Source organism: Ranitomeya variabilis, chromosome 1 (assembly GCF_051348905.1).
Source record: "Ranitomeya variabilis isolate aRanVar5 chromosome 1, aRanVar5.hap1, whole genome shotgun sequence".
NCBI classification, from domain to species: domain Eukaryota; kingdom Metazoa; phylum Chordata; class Amphibia; order Anura; family Dendrobatidae; genus Ranitomeya; species Ranitomeya variabilis.
Window position 1 is genome coordinate 495,331,703 of NC_135232.1, and position 23,245 is coordinate 495,354,947.

Consider the following 23,245-nt stretch of genomic DNA (forward strand, 5'->3'; position numbering starts at 1 on the left):
TTGCTCAGCAAACAAAATGCAGTGTCTTACAGTTCCAGGATGGTGGACGGGATGTACAGAAATCTCATGTCTGCTGTGTTTTTTTGATATGCGGTGCATGCTTCAAATATGCAACATGTCAATTTCTCTTGCGGTACGCCGAGTTTTATGTGCAAACTTTCAACATAGACTTGCATTATTCCTTGAGTCAACTTCTCCCCTTTGTCTCTGGTTTCAGGTGGGATTTTCATATTGCCCACACTTGTTACTTGCCACAGGTGAGTTTGAACACTCACATGCTTGAAACAAAGTTGTTTAGTAAAGGTGCCAACAATTTTGTCCGTCTCATTGTTGAAGTTTTGTGTGAAATTATGTCTAATTTGCCTTTTTTCTCAGTTCTATTATGTTGTTCCAATACAAACAGAGGAAATAAACATGTGCATAACAAAACATGTTTAACCCCTTTCTGCCAGCTGATGGAATAGTACATCAGCTGGCAGATCCCCCGCTTTGAGGTGGGCTCCGGCGGTGAACCCACCTCAAAGCCGCGGCATGTCAGGTGTTTTGTACAGCTGACATGTGCGCGCAATGAGCGCGAGCGGAATCGCGATCCGCCCGCACCCATTAACTAGTTAAATGCCGCAGTCAAGCGCTGACGGCGGCATTTAACTAGCGCTCCCGGCCGCGCGGCCGGAGGTGCTCGCACCGCTGACCCCCGTCACATGATCGGGGGTCAGCGGTGCATTGCCATAACAACCAGAGGTCTCCTTGAGACCTCTATGGTTGTTGATGGCCGATTGCTTTGAGCGCCACCCTGTGGTCGGCGCTCAAAGTACACTACCATTTCTACTACATAGAGGTGATCTGTACTTCACCTCTATGTAGCAGAGGTGATCGTGTAGGGCATGCTTCTAGCCTCCTATGGAGGCTATTGAAGCATTTCAAAATTTAAAAAAAAAAGTGTTTAAAAATATAAAAAAAATAAAAAAAATATAAAAGTTCAAATCACCCCCCTTTCGCCCCAATCAAAATAAAACAATAAAAAAAAAATCAAACCTACACATATTTGGAATTGCCGCGTTCAGAATCTCCCGATCTATCAATAAAAACAAAGGATTAACCTGATCGCTAAATGGCATAGCGAGAAAAAAATCAAAACGCCAAAATTACGTTTTTTTGGTCGCCGCGACATTGCATTAAAATGTAATAACGGGTGATCAAAAAAACGTATCTGCACCCAAATGTTATCAATAAAAACGCCAGCTTGGCATGCAAAAAATAAGCCCTCACCCGACCCCAGATCATGAAAATTGGAGACACTACAGGTATCGGAAAATCGCGCAATTTTCTTTTTTTTCTTAGCTAAGTTTGGGAATTTTCTTTCACCACTTAGATAAAAAATAACCTAGACATGCTAGGTGTCTATGAACTCGTAATGACCTGGAGAATCATAATGGGAGGTTAGTTTTAGCATTTGGTGAACCTAGCAAAAAAGCCAAATAAAAAACAAGTGTGAGATTGCACTTTTTTTGCAGTTTCATCACACTTGGAATTTTTTTCCCATTTTCTGTTACACGGCATGGTAAAACCAATGGTATCATTCAAAAGTAAAACTCATCCCACAAAAAATAAGCCCTCACATGGCCATATTGACGGAAAAATAAAAAGGTTATGGCTCTGGGAAGGAGGGGAGCAAAAACCGAAAACGAAAAAACGGAAAAAGCTCCGGGGTGAAGGGGTTAACGGCAATAATTTTCTGGAAGAAATACTTAATTTTCTGGAACAATTTCAAGGGCGCCCGCACTTCCGGCCATGACTGTACCATGGAACACTGTGAAGACAGTCATCAAGAAATTGCTTACATTTGTCATAGTGACAAACTGAACTGGATGTACCTCAAAAATTGATAAAAAGACTATTTCTTACAGGTGGTTGCCAAGAGGCTAGGGCTACATTATCCCCTTAACAGTCAGGGGTATTTCAGTTTTTAAATTTCCATTTTTTGCTCCAGTTTTTCCCAGAGCCATAACTTTTTTATTTTTCATTAAAAAATTCCAAGTGCGGTGAAATTGCAAAAAAAGTGCAACTCCACAGTTGTTGTTTTTTTTCACCATAATCACCAAATGCTAAAACTAACCATTATGATTCTCCAAGTCATTATGAGTTCACAGACACCAAACATGTCTAGGTTCTTTTTTATTTAAGTGCTGAAAAAAAAAATCAAAATTTCTTAAAAAGGCGCCATTTTTTGAGACCTGTAGCGTGTCCATTTTTTGTGATCTGTGGTTGGTTTAGAGCTTATTTTTGCGTGCTGAGCTGATGTTTTTAATTATATCATTTTGGTGCAGATACAATCTTTTAATTGCCCATTATTGCATTTTATTGCAATGTAGCGGCGACCAAAAAAACGTAATTCTGGCATTTAGAATTTTTCTCTCGTTACCCCGTTTAGCGATCGGGTTAATTCTTTTTGTATATTGATATGTGTATATTTGATTTTTTTATTGTTTTTTCTTTTTTTTTGAATGGGGTGAAAGGGAGGTGATTTGAAATTTTATATATTTTTTTAATATTTTTTGGTTGTCATGCTGACCCATCGGTGACCCACGATCATGTGACAGGTCACCAATGGGTGGAATTAGCGACGTTCTTCCTAGAAGCGTGAGGTAAATGCCGCTGTCAGCTAACTAGCTAACAGTCGCCGGTGGAATGCAATTCCATCTGTGGCTGTTGTGGATACATGTCAGCTGTATAGCTCAGCTGTGATGTGCCCAGATCAATGTGTTTCCTTACTATGTTCCTCACAGTGGAAATTGACAGGTTAAATCTCTGAGACAGCTTTTTGTATCCTTCCCCTGAACAACTATGTTGAATAATCTTTGTTTTCAGATCATTTGACAGTTGTTTTGAGGAGCCCATGATGCCACTCTTCAGAGGAGATTCAAACAGGAGAACAACTTGCAAGTGGCCACTTTAAGTAGCTTTTCTCATGATTGCATACACCTAGCTATGAAGTTCAAAGCTCAATGAGGTTACAAAACAAAAAAAAAGTGCTTTAGTAAGTCAGTAAAAAGTAGGTAGGAGTATTTAAAACAAGAAAATGATAAGGGTGCCCATACTTATGCACCTGTCAGACTTAGTTTGAATGCAGATTGCACATTTTCTGTTAGTACAATAAACCTCATTTCAAGGCAGAAACATTACTGTGTCCAACAGTTATTAGATATATGAAACTGAAATAGCTGTTGCAAAAAAAACAATTTTTATAAAACATTAAGCTTAAGATTAATAGGGGTGCCCAAACTTTTTCATATGACTGTATATATCGGACCTGGAGGAAGACACATAGTAACATAGTAACATAGTAACATAGTTAGTAAGGCCGAAAAAAGACATTTGTCCATCCAGTTCAGCCTATATTCCTATATTCCATCATAATAAATCCCCAGATCTACATCCTTCTACAGAACACATGTGGTGTTGAAACATGTCATCCATAAGGGATTGAATGTATGCAATATTGTAACTGAAGAAATCTGGAACTTTTCAATGGATAAATAAAAGGTATATTTTACTCTACCATTTAACTGATCACTGGAGAAACAAGTTTTTTCTTTACATGTGTGGCTTTGTCCCAATCCGTTTTCCGTGCGAACTGTAACCACAGGTTGGATGTATTCCGGTTTCTTCAAAGCGGATATATATATATATATATATATATATATATATATATATATATATATATATATATATATATATAAAACATGTATTTTGCACTCCGAATTACACATCTATATATATAATTGTCTAAGGGTTTTTCCGTCTGTCTGTCTTTCTGTCTGTCTGTCTTTCTGTCTGTCTGTCTGTCCTGGAAATCCCGCCTCTCTGATTGGTCGAGGCCGACAGGCCTCGACCAATCAGCGACGGGCACAGCATGGCGACGATGATGTCATAATGGAAATCCCGCGTCTCTGATTGGTCGAGGCCGCCTGGCGGCCTCGACCAATCAGCGACGGGCACAGTATCGACGTAGATGTCATAATGGTTGCCATGGCGACGATGATGTCATAAAGGTTGCCTCGAGCAATCAGCAACAGGCACAGTCTGCCGCGAATTCTGGAATCATCATTGTCCATATACTATGGGGACATGCATATTCTAGAATACCCGATGCGTTAGAATCGGGCCACAATCTAGTTATACATAATTGTGTACTAAAATACTTACATACAAGGAATGTAATAAACTTAAGCAAAATCTATAATGAACTTTCTAGTAGGTTTTGTAACATACCATCTCTCTGTTTTTCCAGCATCCTGTTCTGAGACATAATTTCACTGATTTGCTTGCTGTGAGCCTCAGCCAGATAGTGTAGCTGTGTGTCATTAACTATTGTCCTGGGCCCTGGTTTACCAATTGCATTAATCTAAAATGAGAAAATATTCATTTAAACACCTTTAGTTAGCAAGTTGATAGCTTAAAGAAGTTGTCCACTACTATAACCTTTTTTTTTTTTCATAAATCTTGCTATTATGTGCCACTGAAAACATCTACTGTGTTTATTTTAGCAATATTACCTTTTATCATGCTGTAGCAGCACATCTTTAGTGCTGGATTCAGCTCTCATGGGGTTAATCGACAACTTCCTTTCTCCTGAGTTACTGTGCTCTAATACTACAAGTTCCATGATGCATTGCACTGCTACTAAGCACGAACCTACCACACCCACTCCAAAACACACCCAACCCCTCCCTCCTCTATCTTCAAAAAGATTTGTGATGTCATTTCTGTCCAACCTCCTCTTTTACATTTGTCCAACCCACACTCCATTACACACAGATAGATGGATAGATAGATAGATAGATAGATAGATAGATAGATAGATAGATAGATAGATAGATAGATATATGTCTATTTCCACAGATATGTCCATATCCATGTTTCTAAACCCCTTCACCCCCTGGAGCTTTTTTGTTTTCGTTTATCGCTCCCCTTCTTTCCAGAGCCATAATTTTTCCGTCAGTATGGCCATGTGATCTTTTGCGTGACAAGTTCTACTTTTGAACGACACCATTGGTTTTACCATGTCGTGTAGCAGAAAATGTGAAAAAAATTCAAAGTGCAATGAAATGGCAAAAAAGTCCAATCCCACACTTGTTTTTTGCTTGGCTTTTTGGCTAGGTTCACTAAATGCTAAGGCTGTGCACCCGTTGCGGATCTGATTGCAGATCCGCAGTGTTTTTTGCTGCACTGAATTGCATCAAATCCGCAGTGTAGTGTACAACCAATGTAAGTCTATGGGAGCCGCAGACTTGTTGTGCACATGCTGCGGAAAAAGCCGCACCGAAACCACACCAAGAACTGCATCAAAACCGCACCAAAAACTGCATCAAAACCGCACCAAAACTGCAAAACTGCACCAGGTTTTGATGCAGTTTTTGGTGCAGTTTTGATGCAGTTTTTGGTGCAGTTTTGATGCTTTTTTTGGTGCGGTTTATGCGCGGTTTTAATGCCGTTTTTGGAAATAAGTAAATAAATGGAAAATGTGCATGATTTGAATGGAAACATGCATGAAAAAACGGATTCCAAAGCCGGATTCATCATTTCACAGCTCAGTTTCATACGTTTTTTTGCCGGATCCGTCGCTGTGCGTTTTTTCGCCGGACAGAAAAAACGTTCCTCTGTATGTGTTTTCCATCCGGCGGAAACAGCTTTTTTGACGGATCCGGCAAAAAGCGGATGAAACTGTATGAGAAAAAAACGGATCCGGCGGAAAAAAATTGATCCGTTTTTTTTAAAACTCGCCGGATTGTGCCTCACGGCAAAAATCTGATGTGTGAAAGCACCCAAATATATGGATAAATACATCTATGTATCTATAGATATATCTATAGATAAATATATCTATGGATAGATATATCCATAGATATATAATAGAAAGGCCGATGTTTCTATAAGGCTACTTTCACACTTGAGTTTTTCGCAATCCGTCTTTTTGGGAAAAAAACGGATCCTGCAAATGTGCTCGCAGGATGCGTTTTTTACCCATAGACGTGTATTAGTGAAGGATCGTGACGGATGGCCACACGTCGCGTCCATCGTGCAACGGATGCGTCGTGTTTTGGCGGACCGTTGGCACGTCCGTCGCGTCTGCCATTTTCTACCGCGCATGCGCGGCCAAAACTCCGCCCCCTCCTCCCCGGACTTCAGAATGGGCAGCGGATGCATTGAAAAACTGCATCCGCTGCCCACGACGTGCACAAATTTCACAACGTGCGTCGGTACGTCGGCCCAACGCATAGCGATGGACCCGTGCCGACGCAAGTGTGAAACAGGCATTAATGAGCGTTTAATTTAATAAAAAGCTGAAAAAAACGGCGTGGGCTCCCGCGCAATTTTCTGCGCAAGAGGGGGAAAGCCGACGGCCGGGAACCAATATTTGTAGCCTGTTATGAATATCAGCCCGCAGCTGTCTGCGTAGCCTTTACTGGCTATTAAAATAGGGGGACCACCCCCAAAAAATGACGTGGGGTCCCCCTATATTTTATAGCCAGAAAGGCTACGCAGATAGCGGGCTGATATTCATAGCCTAGAGAGGGGCCATGGATATTGGTCCCCCCCGGCTACAAATACCAGTCCGCAGCCACCCCAGAAATGGCGAATCTGTAAGATGCGCCAATTCCGGCACTGAGGCTGGTTTCACACTTGCGGTTTTGGACGCTGTGTTTTAGCGCTAAAAAACGCATGCGTTTTTTTCCTATACTTAACATTAAAAACGCATGCGGTTTTTTCGCATGCGTTTTGACGCGTTTTCGGCAACGCATGCGTTTTTGAACGCGCGTGTTCATTTGCAGAAATGCAACCTGTAGTAATTTTTAGCGGCGTTTTTTGCCGCAAAAAACGCATGCGTTTATTTGCGGCAAAAAAATGCATTGCTGTCTATGTAAACGCATGCGTTTTTAAGCACATGCATTTGCGTTAAAAACGCATGCGTTTTTATAGAAAAAAACAGAAAAAACACTGAAAAACCACCCACCACCATCAGGGTGATAAAGGGATCCAAACCCTAACCCTAACCCTACCCCTAACCTCACCCCTAACCGTTTAATGAACATTTTCTGACAGTCATAGTGCCACGATATTTCAGTGCCACGTATTTCAGTGCCACGTATATAAGTGCCACGTATATAAGTGCCACGTATGTAATTGCCACGTGCCACGTATATAAGTGCCACGTATGTAATTGCCACGTGCCACGTATTTAAGTGCCGCGTATTTAAGTGCCATGTATGTAAGTGCCACGTATGTAAGTGCCACGTATGTAAGTGCCACGTGCCACGTATTTCAGTGCCACGGATTTAAGTGCCACCTATGTAAGTGCCACCTATGTAAGTGCCACGTATTTCAGTGCCACGTGCCACGTATTTCAGTGTCACGTATTAAAGTGCCACGTATTTCTGTCACGGTTAGGGTTAGGCCCTAAACCTACCCCTAACCCTAGCTATTTCTATTTATAGTGGGTTTTCTTGTGGATTTTGATGATTGGCAGCTGTCACACACTTCTCAGCATGCGTTTTAAAAACGCAAACGCACGAAAAAACGCATGTAAACACGGCAAAATGCCGCGTTTTTTTCCTACATGCAAAAACGCATGCGTCTAAAAAAACGCAGCATTTTACCGCGTTTACATGCGTTTTTTCATGCATGCAGATAAAAACGCAAGTGTGAAACCAGCCTTAGCCCCTCTCTTCCCACTCCCGTGTAGCGGTGGAATATGGGGTAATAAGGGGTTAATGTCACCTTGCTATTGTAAGGTGACATTAAGCCGGGTTAATAACGGAGAGGCGTCAATAAGGCGCCTATCCATTATTAATCCAATACTAAAAAAGGGTTAATAAAACACACACATTAGGAAAAAGTATTTTAATATTCTTCATTTAACCATACTTACCATACTTCAGCGCCTGCAAAAAACGTAAAATAATAAACCGTATACTACCTGTCCGCCGTAGTCCAATTAATAACGAGTGTCCCACGACGATCTCCCCTATAGAACAGTGACATCGGGTGATGTCACTGCTCTATAGGACCCTCAGTGACACACTGACAGGAGACAATGGCTCCTGTAGTGCATCACTGAGGTTACTAAAGTTCACTGGTCTCACTTTATGGCAAAAAGCTGCGTGGGAACTTTCTCATACAGCATGCCATAAAGTGAGACTAGGGACTATTTTCTCACAGGGGCGTAGGAATACATTGTGGGGAATACATTGTGGAAGGATACCTTCCTCCCCTCATTGTGTTCCTGGAGCCCCTGGAGAGTGGTTGGGTCAGTAGATGCTCCTGCTCTCCACGGGAGATCGTCGTGGGACACTCGTTTTAATTGGATTTCTGCGGATCAGGGAGTATATTGTTTGTTTATTATTTTAATATTTTTTACAGATGACAATGGCTTCGGGGATCAAAGTGACAAGTGATGGTGAATATGTACTCTATGTTTTATGTACTGTATGTCTATATGTATGTACTGTATGTATGTATGTACTGTATGTCTGTATGTATGTATGTACTGTATGTATGTACTGTATGCGCATGTTGTTGCATGCCGTCGCATGGCGCATGCCGTCGCATGGCGCATGTCGTCGCATGGCGTCGCATGCCATCGCATGCAGCATGTTGTCGCATGGCGCATGTCGTCGCATGCAGCATGTCGTCGCATGCAGCATGTCGCCGCATGGCATTGCATGGTACATGTCGCATGCCGTCGCATGGCTCATGCCGCCGCATGGTGAGTGTCGTTGCATGCTGCATGTCGTCGCATGGCGCATGTCGTCGCATGGTGAGTGTCGTCGCATGGTGCATGTCGCTGCATGGTGCATGTCGTCGCATGCTGCATGTCTCGCATGTTGCATGTTGTTGCATGGCGCATGGCGTCGCATGCTGCATGTCGTCACATGGTGCATGTAGTTGCATGGCGCATGTCGTCGCATGCTGCATGTCATCGCATGGCGCATGTCGCCGCATGGTGTGTGTTGTCGCATGTCGTCGCATGGTGTGTGTTGTCGCATGTCGCCGCATGGTGAGTGTTGTCGTATGTCGTCGCATGGTGTGTGTTGTATGTATGTATGTATGTATGTATGTATGTACTGTATATGTATATGTGTTTTTTTTTTTTTTTTTTATTACATTCAACACATTAGCCGGATGATGGGACTACTACTGTCCCATCATTGGCTAATGTGTCACTCACTGCCACTGTAGCAGGCAGAGCCCGATGGGACTTGTTGTCCCATCGGACGATGCCTGCACACAGAGACAGACACACACACACACACACACACCACCCCCCAGCACATACCGGTCCGCACAGCGCCGGCGCCCGGGACCGCACAGCGCCGGTGACCGCACATCGCCGGCGCCCGAGACCGCACGGCGCCCGGGACCGCACAGCGCCGGTGACCGCACATCGCCGGTGCCCGAGACCGCACGGCGCCCGGGACCGCACGGCGCCGGTGACCGCACGGCGCCGGTGACCGCACGGCGCCGGGGACCGCACAGCACAGGCGCCGGGGACCGCACAGCACCGGCGCCCGCCAGCATACGCACATCCCTGCCTAGCCCCGCCCGCCCCCAGCACAGCCCCGCAGGCAGCCTCAGCCCCGCCCACAGCCCAGTCACTCTTTATGAGTGACTGCTGTCTGTGGAGCCTGGGGACACGCCTGCTACTGACGTCACATCAATTTCCAGAGTCTGGAAATTGACGTGACGTCGGCGGAAATGAGCGGCGGCTGAAGCCTGGGGGTCACGTGACCCGGACTCAGGCACCAGCATAGCGCCGCTCACAGGCGAAAACGGCTAAAGAAGGTATCTACACAAATCATCAGGGGCCCCGGGGGGATACATAGGGGGGTTAATTGAAAGTAGTGGACAACCCCTTTAACCAAAATGCAATGCCTCAAATCGGACATCTATTTTTTTACAAAAAAACATGTTAATTTTGCCTTTTTGATAGGTTGAAATCCTTTATCACACTTGTGTGCACCATCTACCAAGATACAATTACTCTTTGTACTAGAAATGATCGCATTTTTTAACATTCAAGTTTTCTAGCTTCTGCAAATTTTTGCAATATTTCTAGAAAATTGCAGGTATTTATGTTGCCCAGAAAAGACGGGTATAACAATCTAAGGTTTCCTAATACTTTATGGAAACCCTTTCAAGCTGTTTAGCATAAACACAACCTTAGTAATGTCAAAGTCACCTCAATATACAGGTGTGTCTCACAAAATTAGAATATCATCAAAAAGTTAATTTATTTCAGCTCTTCAATACAAAAACTGAAACTCGTATATTATATAGAGTCATTACAAACAGTGATCTATTTCAAGTGTTTATTTCTGTTAATTTTGATGATTATGGCTTACAGCCAATGAAAACCCAAAAGTCATTATCTCAGTAAATTGGAATACTTTATAACACCAGCTTGAAAAATTATTTCAAAATCTGAAATGTTGGCCTACTGAAATGTATGTTCAGTAAATGCACTCAATACTTGGTTGGGGCTCCTTTTACATCAATTACTGCATCAAAGCGGCGTGGAATGGAGGCGATCAGCCTGTGGCACTGCTGAGGTGTTATGGAAGCCTAGGTTGCTTTGATAGCAGCTTTCAACTACTGTTTGGGTGCACGGCAGGGCTCAGAAGAGAAGGAGTGATGTTTTGGAATGCAGACTTTCATGGAATGGTCTGTGGGTGTCAGGTTGCGTTTTGAGAGCCCCTGGTGTACCTAAACAGTGGAACTCCCCCATAAGTGACCCCATTTTGGATACAAAATGCCTCAAGGAATTTATTTAGACATGTGGTTAGCACCTTGAACACACAGTTGCTTTAAAGAATTTTACAACGTTGATCTGTGAAAATGAAAAAAAAAAGATTTCCACAAAAATGTTGTTCTAGCCCCAAACTTTTTCATTTTTTACAAGGATAGCCGGAGAATAATGGACCCCAAAACTATTTGTTGTGCAATTTCTCCTGAGTACAACGATACTCCATATGTGGCACAGTGCAAAGCTCAGAAATGAAGGGTCCAGATTTAGCAAGAATGGTTTGAGGGTGCCATATCACATTGGCAGAGCCCCTGAGGTGCCAGAACAGCAGAAGCCCCATATGTGACTTCATTTTACAAACTTCACCCCCAATAAATTTATCTAGGGGTGCAGTGATCTTATTGACACCACAGGTATGTCACATAATTTTATACTATTGGGTGGTGAAGAAAGAATAACATTTTTACCACTAAAAAGTTGTTTTAGCACAAGTTTTTCATTTTTCTAAGGGCTAATAAGAAAAAAGGACTCTTGTAAAAATTTCTCCTGAGTGTACCAATACCATACATGTAATCAGGAAACACTTTTCAGGCACAGTGCCAAGCTCAGAAGGGAAGGCGCGTAATATTATAGTGCAGATTTTATTATGGTTAACGGGTGCCATTACCTACTATGAGAGCCCCTGAGGTGCCAGTACCGCAAAAAAACCCATAAATGACCCCAATTTATAAACTACACCTCTCAATGAATTCATCTAGGGGTGCAGTGATCATATTGACACCACAGGTGTATCACAGAATTTTATGCCATTGGGCAGTAAAGAAAGCCTAATTACATTTTTAACACAAAAATGTTGTTTTATCCCCAGATTTTATATTTTCACAAGAGGAAGTGGGTAAAAAATGGCACCAAAATTTGTCCCACAATTTCTGCTGAATGTGGAAATACCCATATGTGGCTGTACAGTACTGCTTAGGTATACAGCAAGTCAGAGCGCTATTTGCCTCCAGGGGTGCAGGCTGTGCTAGAAGAGTTTGCGGACTCCATATACAGAGCCCCTAAGTGCTAGAAATGCAGAAGCCCCCACAAGTGACCCTATTTTGGAAATTATACCCCTTTGGGAATTTATTTACAGGTGTAGTGACGATTTTGACTCAATGCGAGTTTTCCAGAAACAAGCAGCAGTGGATACTGCTGAGAGAAAATTTTAAATCTGCCATTGTAGTCCCCAGTACCTTGTAGTCCTTAGTACGTTATAGTGACCAGTAAGTTGAAGTGACCAGTATGTTGAAGTAACCAGTACGTTATAGTGCCAGCTCATGCTTCTGGAGACACTCACTCATAAATTAGGTGGGCTCTCATAGCTACAGAAATGCAAAACATGTGGATGCTAATGGTTTAATCAGCCTGGGGCTCAGAAGGGAGGGGGATTTGGGAGCGCAGAATTTTCTGAATTTCTTTTGAGGTGGGGAAAGGAGTAATTTCGCTTTGCCATAGCCCTTGTGCTACTAGTAACGTAGAAGCCTCTATATTTCCATTGACAGATGACGGACCTGAGTGGAGACTTTTTTAGTGGATTGATTTGATTTGAAGCTTTTGTTAGGAACATTTTACAAAACATTGGGATCACATTTATCCTGTGCTCTAAGCTAATCAGCTTACATCAGGGTTTCCATCTAAATCACCAAGTGATTCAGATGTAACCTCCGAAGGATTCATTCACTATAATGGGGCAGCAAACTTACTCTGGACTCAGTCTGGCCTCTATTCAGCAGTGTCCTTCTTTTCAGAAGTGCACAATACTGTGGCCAACTGCACTTTTATGCACGCCTAAAATGACGACACAGCCAAATCACAAGTCAGACGGCGTCCACAGTGCCTCCATCTGCCTTATTGTATGGAACCTTCCACCAGGGGTTCTGTCTGAATCACGTATTTCAGAACTTTACATGGAAACCCCAGTGTAAGCGCAGCATAAATTTGAGCCAAGCTTGACTGCAATCTTTGGGAGACAGAGTGAACAAATCAACAGTAGGTGAAGAATTGTTTTTATTTATTTTTTATGCCATTACTAGTGCGGTATTAGTGATTAGACAACTTTATTCTTCAGGTCGATGCGACTACTAAGATACCAGATTTATATAGGGTTTTTTTTGTTCGGCTACTGTCATACACTAAAAGATGCTTTCTGTTTGCAAAAATCATTTCCTTTTTTTATAGCTAAAATGTTTCCGTATTTATGTCGAATAAGTCATGTGAGCGCTTGTTTTTTGCAGGATGAATTGACATTTTTATAGGTACCATTTTTGGGCACATTACTTTTTTTTATAATTTTCTATTCCAATTTTTGGGACGCAAAATGAACAAAAATCAGCAATTCAGATATTGTTTTTTTTGGGGGGAATTTATGTTGTTTCGTGTGTGTTGTAAAATTGATAACGTTTTCAAAGATATAATTTATATTTACATTTGTCTTTTTGATCGCATTTTATTCCTCTTTTTCTTTGGCGGTATGATGATAAAGCATCATTTTTTGCCTTGTGTCTATTTTTATGTTGTCCACTGAAGGGGTTAACTAGTGTGACATTTTGATTAGGTGGGTTGTTCCAGATGCAACAATACCAAATATGCGTACTTTTTTGGTTTACTTTTTATTTTTTCAGAAAAATATTTATTTATGGGTACAATATATACATATATATTTATTATTATTTTATGATTTTTTTACAAAAATATTTTTGCAACTTTTTTTCTAACTTTTTTACTTAGTCCCACTCTGGGACTTTGACTTTCAGCACTATGATCGCAGTTATAAAACATATGAATGCAGAAGCATTTTTAGGCTTTGTAAATGTCAGTGCTGCACTGACACAAGTTAGTTAGATCATGCACTTGTGCACTTGTTAGTGCCTGGTGACACGGATGTCATCAGGTCACCATGACAATGATCTGGACGTCGCTGGGATGCCGATTGAATGGCAGATGGGGCTACTTCCCTCTGCCTGCCTTCTAAATGCTGCGATCGATGTTGATCGCAAGATTTGGGGGGTTAAACTGCTGGGAACGGTGCGGGCACCACTCTTGGCAATGAGTGCCAGGTGTCAGCTGTCAAAATTGCTGAACTCCCAGCGGCGATCCTGCACGCAGAGCTCCTGAACATATCCATACATCCAAGGTCGGTAAGTACTTACCGACCTGGATGTATGGAATTGTCCAAGGTCTTGAACCACAATGAGATCTAACTGGGTACAGTAACAGTCAGAAATCTTTTGTCTTAAACTTATTTACTTTTTAGATATTATGTAGGAGGATTTGGCTTTCCCAAATAGTATGTAATGGAACTAGTAGAGTGTAAAACGTTCTCTGTTTTTCTAGAATGAAAGAAACAGAGGCTGCGTAACAACATGCATCATCTGATTTAGCAAACTCATTAGGATTCAAGGCACAAGAAAGCACAAACCGGTGTGAAAAGAGTCCATTTGGATCTTGATCTGGTTTAGATTTGATCATGCGTAAACTGTACTTACCTTCAGCGAATCAGACTTCTCCTCGTTAGAGTCCAACATGTGATTATGATCATTTATCATGCTGGTTTGGTGATGCTGCTGCAGTTGGTCAGTCTTTTTTCGTCTGGCCTTTTGGAGACGGTTTACCTAATTTACAGGTGAGTAAAGAGCACATAGTTGGAGCAACCTCAAAGAATATGCAAATCCCATTTCCACTTATCACTCAACAAAAAATAAGGGTGAATTCACACATGGCAAATTTGTTGCAGGCATTTCTGTTAGTAAAAATGGTTTCCATTCATTTGACTGGGATTGTTTTGAAAGCAAACACATGCCACAAGTGATTTCAGCCTAAAACTGCCTGTATGGATCACATTAGGAAGAAATGGTCATATAGTCTTGGATATTAATAGGGGATAGATCCAACCTTCGAAATTCAACAGTGCACAATTTGATTTGTAGATAATTGTTAGGTTATCTACACTGAGTTACAGGAAACCTGACAGCAGATACATGCTGCCCAAACCACGGGCGGCATGGATCAGACATTGGCTACATGATCTCAGCCAGGTATGTTTGGCTCAGAAACACTGCAGCTTTTCAGGGGAAAAAAAAAAGTTAAATCCTGCCTGGGTAAAAAGTCACATCGGTGATTAGTCGAAAAGGCCGGTTCCCAGCAACTTCTCTTTGCCTGCTCCCCTTAACTAACAAATATCTTCCTGCATGCACGTATGGGGTGAGACCTGTCGGTAATTGGATAGCGGAGAGATGCTATTTGGGACCAACCTTCTCTACTAGTCACCCATGTGGCTTGGTTTATGGCAGCAAATGTATGTTTTTTTCTGAAACACTGCAGAGTTTCAGAGTCAGCCCAACTGGCTGAAATCATACAGCCAATGTCTGACTGAAAAAAGAGGTGGGGTTATCCTGCTTGATCCAAATGGGTTAAAATTAGCAATTTATTTCAAACATTTAAAATCCAGTAATGAATACTGATTTTCAATGCATTTCAAAATGCTATATCCATTCTTAATCTTAATGAAAAATGTAAAGCGCGTTGATAATCAGTTTTTTCAATCACCACCTTGCAACAGCTTCTGCTCCAGGTTCTCCAAAATCAAAAGTTGGAGACCTAGGTGAGCTGGTGATTTCATTTTTCACTTTTATCTAGCAGCAACTTGGGAGATTACACGTGGGTAAGCAAATTTGATCCAAGGTGTCCTGATCTGAACAACATTATACTAACGTCATTACAGGACCATTCTAACTTAAAGGAAATCTGTCACCAGAATTTTGCTACCTCATCTGAGAGCAGCACAATGTAGGAAAACAGGCCCTGAATCCAACCATGTATCACTTAGTTACTGGGTGCAGCAGTTGTGACACAATCAGAGTGCTTAGATGTAAAATGCAGCAGAGCTGAGGAAGCTACCCACCCACCCCTGGCTCTATATGTACACAGACTATTGACAATGAGCTGCTAATCACAGGAGAGGGTGGAGTTGGACAACTGCTCATGAGCCTGCTAGTCAAAGCAATGATAATGTCCTAGTGTTAAAACCTTCATTATACATAACATCACACTTGTTAAGTAACACATCACTGAATTTAGTATTTTAGACCCTACCTCATGTTGCCTCAGATTACATAGCAAAAACCTGCTGACAGATTCTCTTCAAATAGTTAATTACACTTTAAATATGTTTTCCATAAATATATAGTACAAACACTTTTCACGGTGAAGGAGCAAAACCTCAAAGCAGTCGATAACTTCACCTACTTAGGCAGCACACTTTCCCGTGAAGTAACCATAGACGCTGAGGTTAATAACAGAATTGCCAAAGCCAGTGCCGCCTTCTGGAGACTGCGTAAGAACGTCTGGGAACAAAGGGGACTCAGCCTTACCACCAAGCTGAAGGTCTACTGCGCGGTGGTCCTCACCACACTTCTCTATGCTAGCGAGACCTGGACAGTGTACAGCCGGCATGCTAAACAGCTTAATCATTTCCACATGAGTTGCCTCCGCAGACTCCTCCACATCAGGTGTCAAGACAATGTCCCGGACATGGCAATTCTGGAACAAACTGGGCTCCGCAGCGTTTACACTCTTCTGCTGAAAGTCCACGCCAGGTGGTCTGGACACGTGGTTAGAATTCCTGACAGCCGACTACCGAAACAACTGCTGTACGGAGAACTGTGCCAAGGAAAGAGAGCAGTTGGGGGGCAGAAAAAGCACTATAAAGACTGCCTTAAGGTGTCTCTCAAAAACCTGGAAGTCAACACCAATGAATGGGAAGAGCTTGCTCTGGATCGTCCAGGTTGGCGGGGCAGGATCACCTCAGGAGCATGTGCAGCTGAAGATAGGAAAATCTTTGACGCAAAAAGAAAGCGCGCTGTCCGCAAGGCACAAGTAGAATCTGGTGTACTGACCACATCTGCTTCCTTATGTCAAGTATATGGGCGAACCTTCAGGGCCCGGATTGGACTCATCAGCCACCTCCGGACCCATAACTACTAATTCTCTTCTAACTCTGAAGTCATGGTCATCTTAGACTACGAAGGACAAACATCATCAGTACAAACATAGAAAATAAAGTTTTTAATATATATTTTTCAGAGAAATATGCTTTTTGTCACTTATCAGTTACTTTTTGTGACTGATAGTGCAGTCGTAACGCGTCGACTGGGTCATGTCGACCATGTAAATTTTTCTTTTGTATGCACCATATTTTCTTTTGAAAAAGAAAAAGAAAAGGAAAATCCAGTCCTGTTGAGCCAGACTCCAATTTTTTCACTCCTTAGTTACCCAGGCTGTGTGTTCCGGTTCATTGTCATGCTGGAAGACCCAGCCACAACTCATCTTCAATGCCCCTTTACTGAGGGAAGAAGGTTTTGGCCAAAATCTTGCTATATATGCAGGAAATTCAGGGCCCCATGCTGGCAAAGTTTTTGGGCCCCCTTGAGCCTTCACTCAGCTCCACCTCCACCTCTCAGATCTTCCACAGTCCCACCGCCCACTCTTGGAAAAACTCCACTTCGCACCATGTATTCATCAATCACACATTAACAATTCCCATTGAAAACAAGATGACATACATAGCCATCAGCTTTTGTTTTGGATACAATCAGGAGTGGAACAATCATAGGAAAAGTATAATAGAAACAAGTCACTACTTCTGCATTTTTCAACCACTCCTGGTTTTGGCTTACAAATACTGATGTTTAATACTGACCAAATACTGAACGTATGAACGTGACCTTAGGATAGGTGATTACTTGTTTTCACAGGAGAACCCCTGTATGTACATCTTTGATACTACTGTAATAGTCACAGGACAGGGAGGGGTTAAGCTTCCAAGTATTTTATCTGTATCGGAAATGAAGAATCTTCCTCTTATTGATATCAGAGAGAACAAGTAACCTCCATATACAACACAATCCCCTATTACAAGACCACCAATAATATCACATATAGGTTAGAAATATCAACACACCATGGCCAGACTACATATTACCACAATATGGTGACTGAATAATACCACATACAAGGGACAAATACCGCCACACCATGACAAAAATTACATATTACCGCCACAGGGTGACCGAATAATACCACATACAAAGGAGAAATACCGCTACACCATGACTAGACCACATATTACCACAATATGGCGATCGAATAACATCACTTACAAGGGACAAAAACCGCAACACCATGACCAGATGAAGTCTATGAGAACCTTGTTCTTGCAGCGCCCCAGGGTCCTGGTGATTGCAGTAATGTCATTCTTCCATCAGGGGGAGTGATGTTACGTTTGAAGGCAATAAAGGAGATCTCTTTACCAGGTATCACAAACCATGCAACACACTTCACACTCCAGTCCACCAGGGGGAGCTATGCTCCTATTTATTAGGGCACGCTTCACAATTAGGTAAAACTGGTGGCCTGGATAGGAAGTTAGGCAGTCCCTGTCAGGCAGACAGACAGGAAGGAGGAACATCTAATAGCTGCTGACAGAGTGGGTCCCTGTCAGGGGTGGGATCCTGTCAGAGGCCTAAACAGAAGGCCACGGAGCTGCGCCTGCCCGACATGCGGCAGCATCCTAAGAAAGACACACGAACAGCGAATTGTATTGTAGAGGGTGAGAAACAAAGTCATAGCAAAAGGAGAGGAAACCAGAAGAAGTTCTGCCCTGCAAAGGCTGCCTCCCTCTGAGGCGCAGGATCCGATAGCCGGGACACCGAGGGAGCAACAGTCTCTATGCCTTGCTCCAGAGACCGGCAGGACAGCTAATTCCAAGTTACTGATCCGCCCTATACCCAAGAGGCACGGTGGCAACTTGTGGCGGCCAGGGCGTGTCCCTGTAAAAAGCCTTAGGCCATCAGTCATACGGGTTTGTTCCTATCCATCTGGGGGACAGAGAGAGACATAAAATCTAGAACATCTACAACAGTTGTGAGGACCTTATGAGAGGCTCAGCAGTAAGGTACTACAACACCCAGGTGCTAGAGGAAGGCTACTGATTTCCACCTGGATAAGGGGACTTTGGATTTGCCTTCAGACCGGCCGGACTCTGCCTGCCCTGTGATCTGGTGCTCTGGACTGTGGATACTGAAGCCTTCAGTAAAAAGGTAAAGAGACTGCAACCTTGTGTCCTTGTTCTTCACTGCGCCTCACACCATCCACCATCTACACTCTGGGAAGCCCTGGGGCTACACTTCACCTGTGGGAAGGTATACCATCTAGCTGCCATAACATCACCCCAGCGGACACCTAAGCAGCGTCGGTCACCCTGACCGAATGCCACAGGTGGCGTCACGAACATAAATTCTATCCCTTTAAAGACCTTTCCCCCCATTTTCAACGGACGTCCATAGGGCCACGGACCGGGTCAGCCACTGTGACATCCCCCTTGAGAACCGAAAGGACCCGGTACCGAGTACCCGCTCCATTCTGGCTCTAATAGACATGCATTGAGAGCTTTTTGAAGCAGCTTCTGACTTCCGGCCAGTCAGAAGCTGCACTCACACGATGGTGCCGCAGGACTGGAACTGTGCTTAAAAATGGTGAAGATGCTGGTAGGTGAACATACGACAGGGGGCAAGGAACTTAGGTTTAAAAGGACTCTGTCAGCAAAGAATGACTGTTCAAACAAAGTCTCTCCAATCTCTGCTTATAGATATTGAATGTGTACAAGGGCTTTATCCCCTGTGGTAGATTGGATCACTCAGCTGTACACAGAAGTACATTGTCTCTTTAAGATCTTCACTGGTGTCATATATATGTGGCATAAACTATGATGAAGTAAAAATAAACATGGCCCTTTGGACAAAAACAGGAAAACAAAACAAAGTAGTAACACAAAGCACAGTCCTTGTGGTAGGGGGAATCAGCCTGCTTAGGGTTGGCAAAACACATGGTTCAGGTTAGCACGACCAGGTATCTGGAGTTAGCCTCTTCAGGCACACTGAACACTGAAAGCCTCAGGAAGCTGGCTATTTTAACCCCAAACTGCACCCTGGGGTGGAGATAGGGTGGTCAACCTCCCACCCACTCTATGGTTGTCCGCTAAAACCCAGCCCTTAAAATAACCATTTATCCCCTCTCAACACAGTATACCTTATTGCGACCCTGGATACATGACCCTAGCCATCCTTCATTCAATCCGGAGAAGTCATCCTGTCCCCTTTGCAAACAAGCACCCCCAAAGTATGATGTTTTCCAACATGCTTCATGGTTGGGATGGTGTTCTTGCAGTTGTACTCATTGTTCCTCTTCCTCCAAACATGGCGAATGGAGTTGATACCAATAAGTTCTATTTTTGGACATGTGCTGGGTGAGCAGGGGGACCTCGCGTCCCCTACAGGATTTTAATCCATGATGACGTAGTGTGTTACTAATGGTAATGTTTGAGACTGTGGTTCCAGCTCTCTTCAGGTAATTGACCAGGTCCTCCCATGTAATTCTGGGCTGATTCCTGATGTTTCTCACACAGGGGAACACAGAGCCGTACATGGGGGCCAGTCAGGTCCACAATTTGCAAGAACGACTGGCTTGTTTTTTGATACAGCCATCTGAAGCTAACCTAAGGCCACATTCATATGTGTGTAATCGGTATGCAAAAAAGGTTATAAAAGTAACCAAAAACAACTTTTCGTATCTGCAACTGGAGTCAATATGACATTAAGTCTAAAACATAACACGTTTCTTTTTGGACTTAATTAATTTTATATTGACCCCCAAGCACGGATTCCGAAAGTTGATTTTGGTTATTTCTATAGCATACTGATTGGATTCACGGCCAGGAGGATTTACTTCTACAAGTACTTACGGTGACCTCCACAGCTTTTTTTTTGCTGTGACACAGCAACTTAGGGTGAGAAGAACCTTTATGCTATATTCCCATATTGTTGGGATGACCATATTACCCTATGTGTTGTTCTCCATTTTTTTGGTACACACTTCATGTGTGTATTGACAAATTGAGATATATACACAAAATACCGATAACTTAGTCTGCATTTACCCCAGTATACATGTCAATTGTTTTATGTTCTGTAATGTTCAACTGTTTATCGCGCATATTTTTCAAAGTGATCGCATATGTTGCAGATAGAAGCACAGGTCAGTAATAATGATGCAACAAAAATGTACAGCTAGAATCCATATTACGGACCTATATGTTTTAGACTTTGTTGGGGTGGATATGGCGCCTGACGGTGAATGCTGCAGATAAAACCAATTATAATGTATATAGTACGGTAATATGTATATGTTTATAACTCCAGAGAGTTACATTGGGTCCTTATTTCATAATATATTCAAAGTGGACAGCTTAATGTTTCTTTGGTGAACATGTCCGTCATATCTGGTTTTCTCTAAGACTCTGAAAGAAATACTAAATAGCGAATTTAGATTGTGAGTCCCAATGGGGACAGTGAGTGCCGACAATGTCTGGGGGATATGTTGGTTCTATATAAAGAGACAAAATAAACGACTATATTTCTAGGATACACTATATATTCTAAAGATATTTAAAAAACAAATACAAAACATATTATTAATAGGAAGATTAATAAAAGAAACTACCAGCTAAAAACTTACCATGTCCTGAGGCGTCCGTGTTTCTCTTGCTCTGCCAAGGTCTCCACCAATGCAGAATTTTTCTCTGTGTTTTTGCAGTAATAATGAAGACTTGAAAGTCATATTGCAACTTGGGCAGCGTAATATATCTGTCATCGTGCCAATTCTGTGAGAGATTACTGTTAAAAGTTAAATATTTCATTCATCAGTTTTCTCTTTTCCGCTTGGATTCAGATGTTGAAATCTTGCATGTTTATATATTGAATAACAAAAATGCAAAACACTTGAAATATATCCCTAAAGATTTTTCTTCACTACTTAATTAGATCATATCCTTTGCTTGCTGTAGTTTCCCAGCTCCTGAGCTTAGCTGTCCCCTCCCCAGTGTTGTAACAAAGAGCTGGATGGCAACCTGTGTTTGTGTATAACTTCTGCAACTTATCACAAAACCACAGCTACAGATTTGGAAGGCTTCAGAGCAGCATCTACAGGCAAGACTGGAAATTGCAGAGTTTACATCTTGTGAGGAGAAAAGACGGTGGCCCACATCAATATTTACTTAGTTAATAGCATTTTTATTCATTTCTTTGCACCAGAAATCAGTGACGCTCGTTTCAGGAGCTGGGCTAGTCCCTTCTGTGTCGCTGTGCGCTGTCATTGTGCAATGTGCACTGTGATTTTGCACATCGCCCAATGACAGTGTGCAGGGACCCAGAAGGGACTAGTCCAGCTCCTGAAACGAGCATTACTGATGACCCTTCCTTTCAGGGAGAGGGGAGAGGCTATAACAGTGACCGCAGCCTCTACCCACTGATCTGATGATGCTTCGTTTGAGTATCCCAGCATGCAACAATAAACTAATTAGTTTAGATTACAGCATCAAATAGATAGGAATTTAGACTAAAATTTCTTTGGCCTCTGGACCACCCCTTTACTTACCAATGAGTACCATATTTATTACAAGTGGATAATATAGATTTTTACATTTACTGTAATTCATGTCCTCCTGCCATGTTATGTCACATTCCTTTGTGCACTCACCTGAGTTTGCTAATAATCTTGATATGACTCTTTTTAATGTAATTTAATAAAATGTACTAATTTTTTCTACCTATGACAATATATCTCTTTGTTAATAGGCTTTACTAATTGTTTTGGATATAGTCCGGGTATGTGTACATAATGCAGGGCCGGCCCGAACGTATAGGCGAACTAGGCGGCCGCCTAGGGCGCCGACCCTAAGGGGGCGAAAGAGAAAAAATAGAAAAAATTATAAAAAATCTTTTCAAAAAGCAAAAGGTGTATGGAGCGGAGCTGAATGTGTATGAGGTGTATGGAGCGGAGCCATGTGTGTATGAGGTGTACGGAGCGGAGTCGTGTGTATGAGGTGTATGGAGCGGAGCTAAATGTGTACGAGGTGTACGGAGCAGAGCCGCGTGTGTACGAGGTGTATGGAGCGGGGCACGTGTGTACGGAGCGCAGCCGCGTGTGTAGGAGTAGCTATGTGTGGCCATTATACGGTACGAAGTATCATGTGCAGCCAATATACAGTATGGAGCATCATGTGTGGTCATTATACAGTATGGAGCATCATGTGTGGCCATTACACAGTATGGAGCATCATGTGTGGCCATTATACAGTATGGAGCACTGTGTGGCCATATTTTTTTGTTTCTAATTATTCTTTATGAAACAGTGTGATCAGCAGTGCTAAATGGGTGTGGTTGGGACGTGGATATGGGTGTGGTTAGTCATGAATGGGTGTGGTCAGAGGCGTGGCCTAAAATTTGCCGCAGCGCGCTTCGCGCGCCGCAAACTTTGTCCCTCTTTCCCATCTTCAAAAGTTGGGAG

General features: G+C 42.6%; 1 protein-coding gene across 1 annotated transcript in view; it reads right to left on the reverse strand.

The window, feature by feature from the left end:
* LOC143794130 (coiled-coil domain-containing protein 17-like) overlaps positions 1-21,765 on the reverse strand; it is an 81,695-nt gene extending 59,930 nt beyond the window's left edge. Inside the window, exons 1-3 of the mRNA XM_077280948.1 lie at positions 21,416-21,765; positions 14,332-14,457; positions 4,273-4,405 (exon numbers count right to left, since the gene is read on the reverse strand). Coding sequence (XP_077137063.1) covers positions 4,273-4,405; positions 14,332-14,457; positions 21,416-21,550 — 394 coding nt within the window. The 5' untranslated portion in view covers positions 21,551-21,765. The remainder of the gene's footprint in view (positions 1-4,272; positions 4,406-14,331; positions 14,458-21,415) is intronic.
* Positions 21,766-23,245: the final 1,480 nt, after the last annotated feature.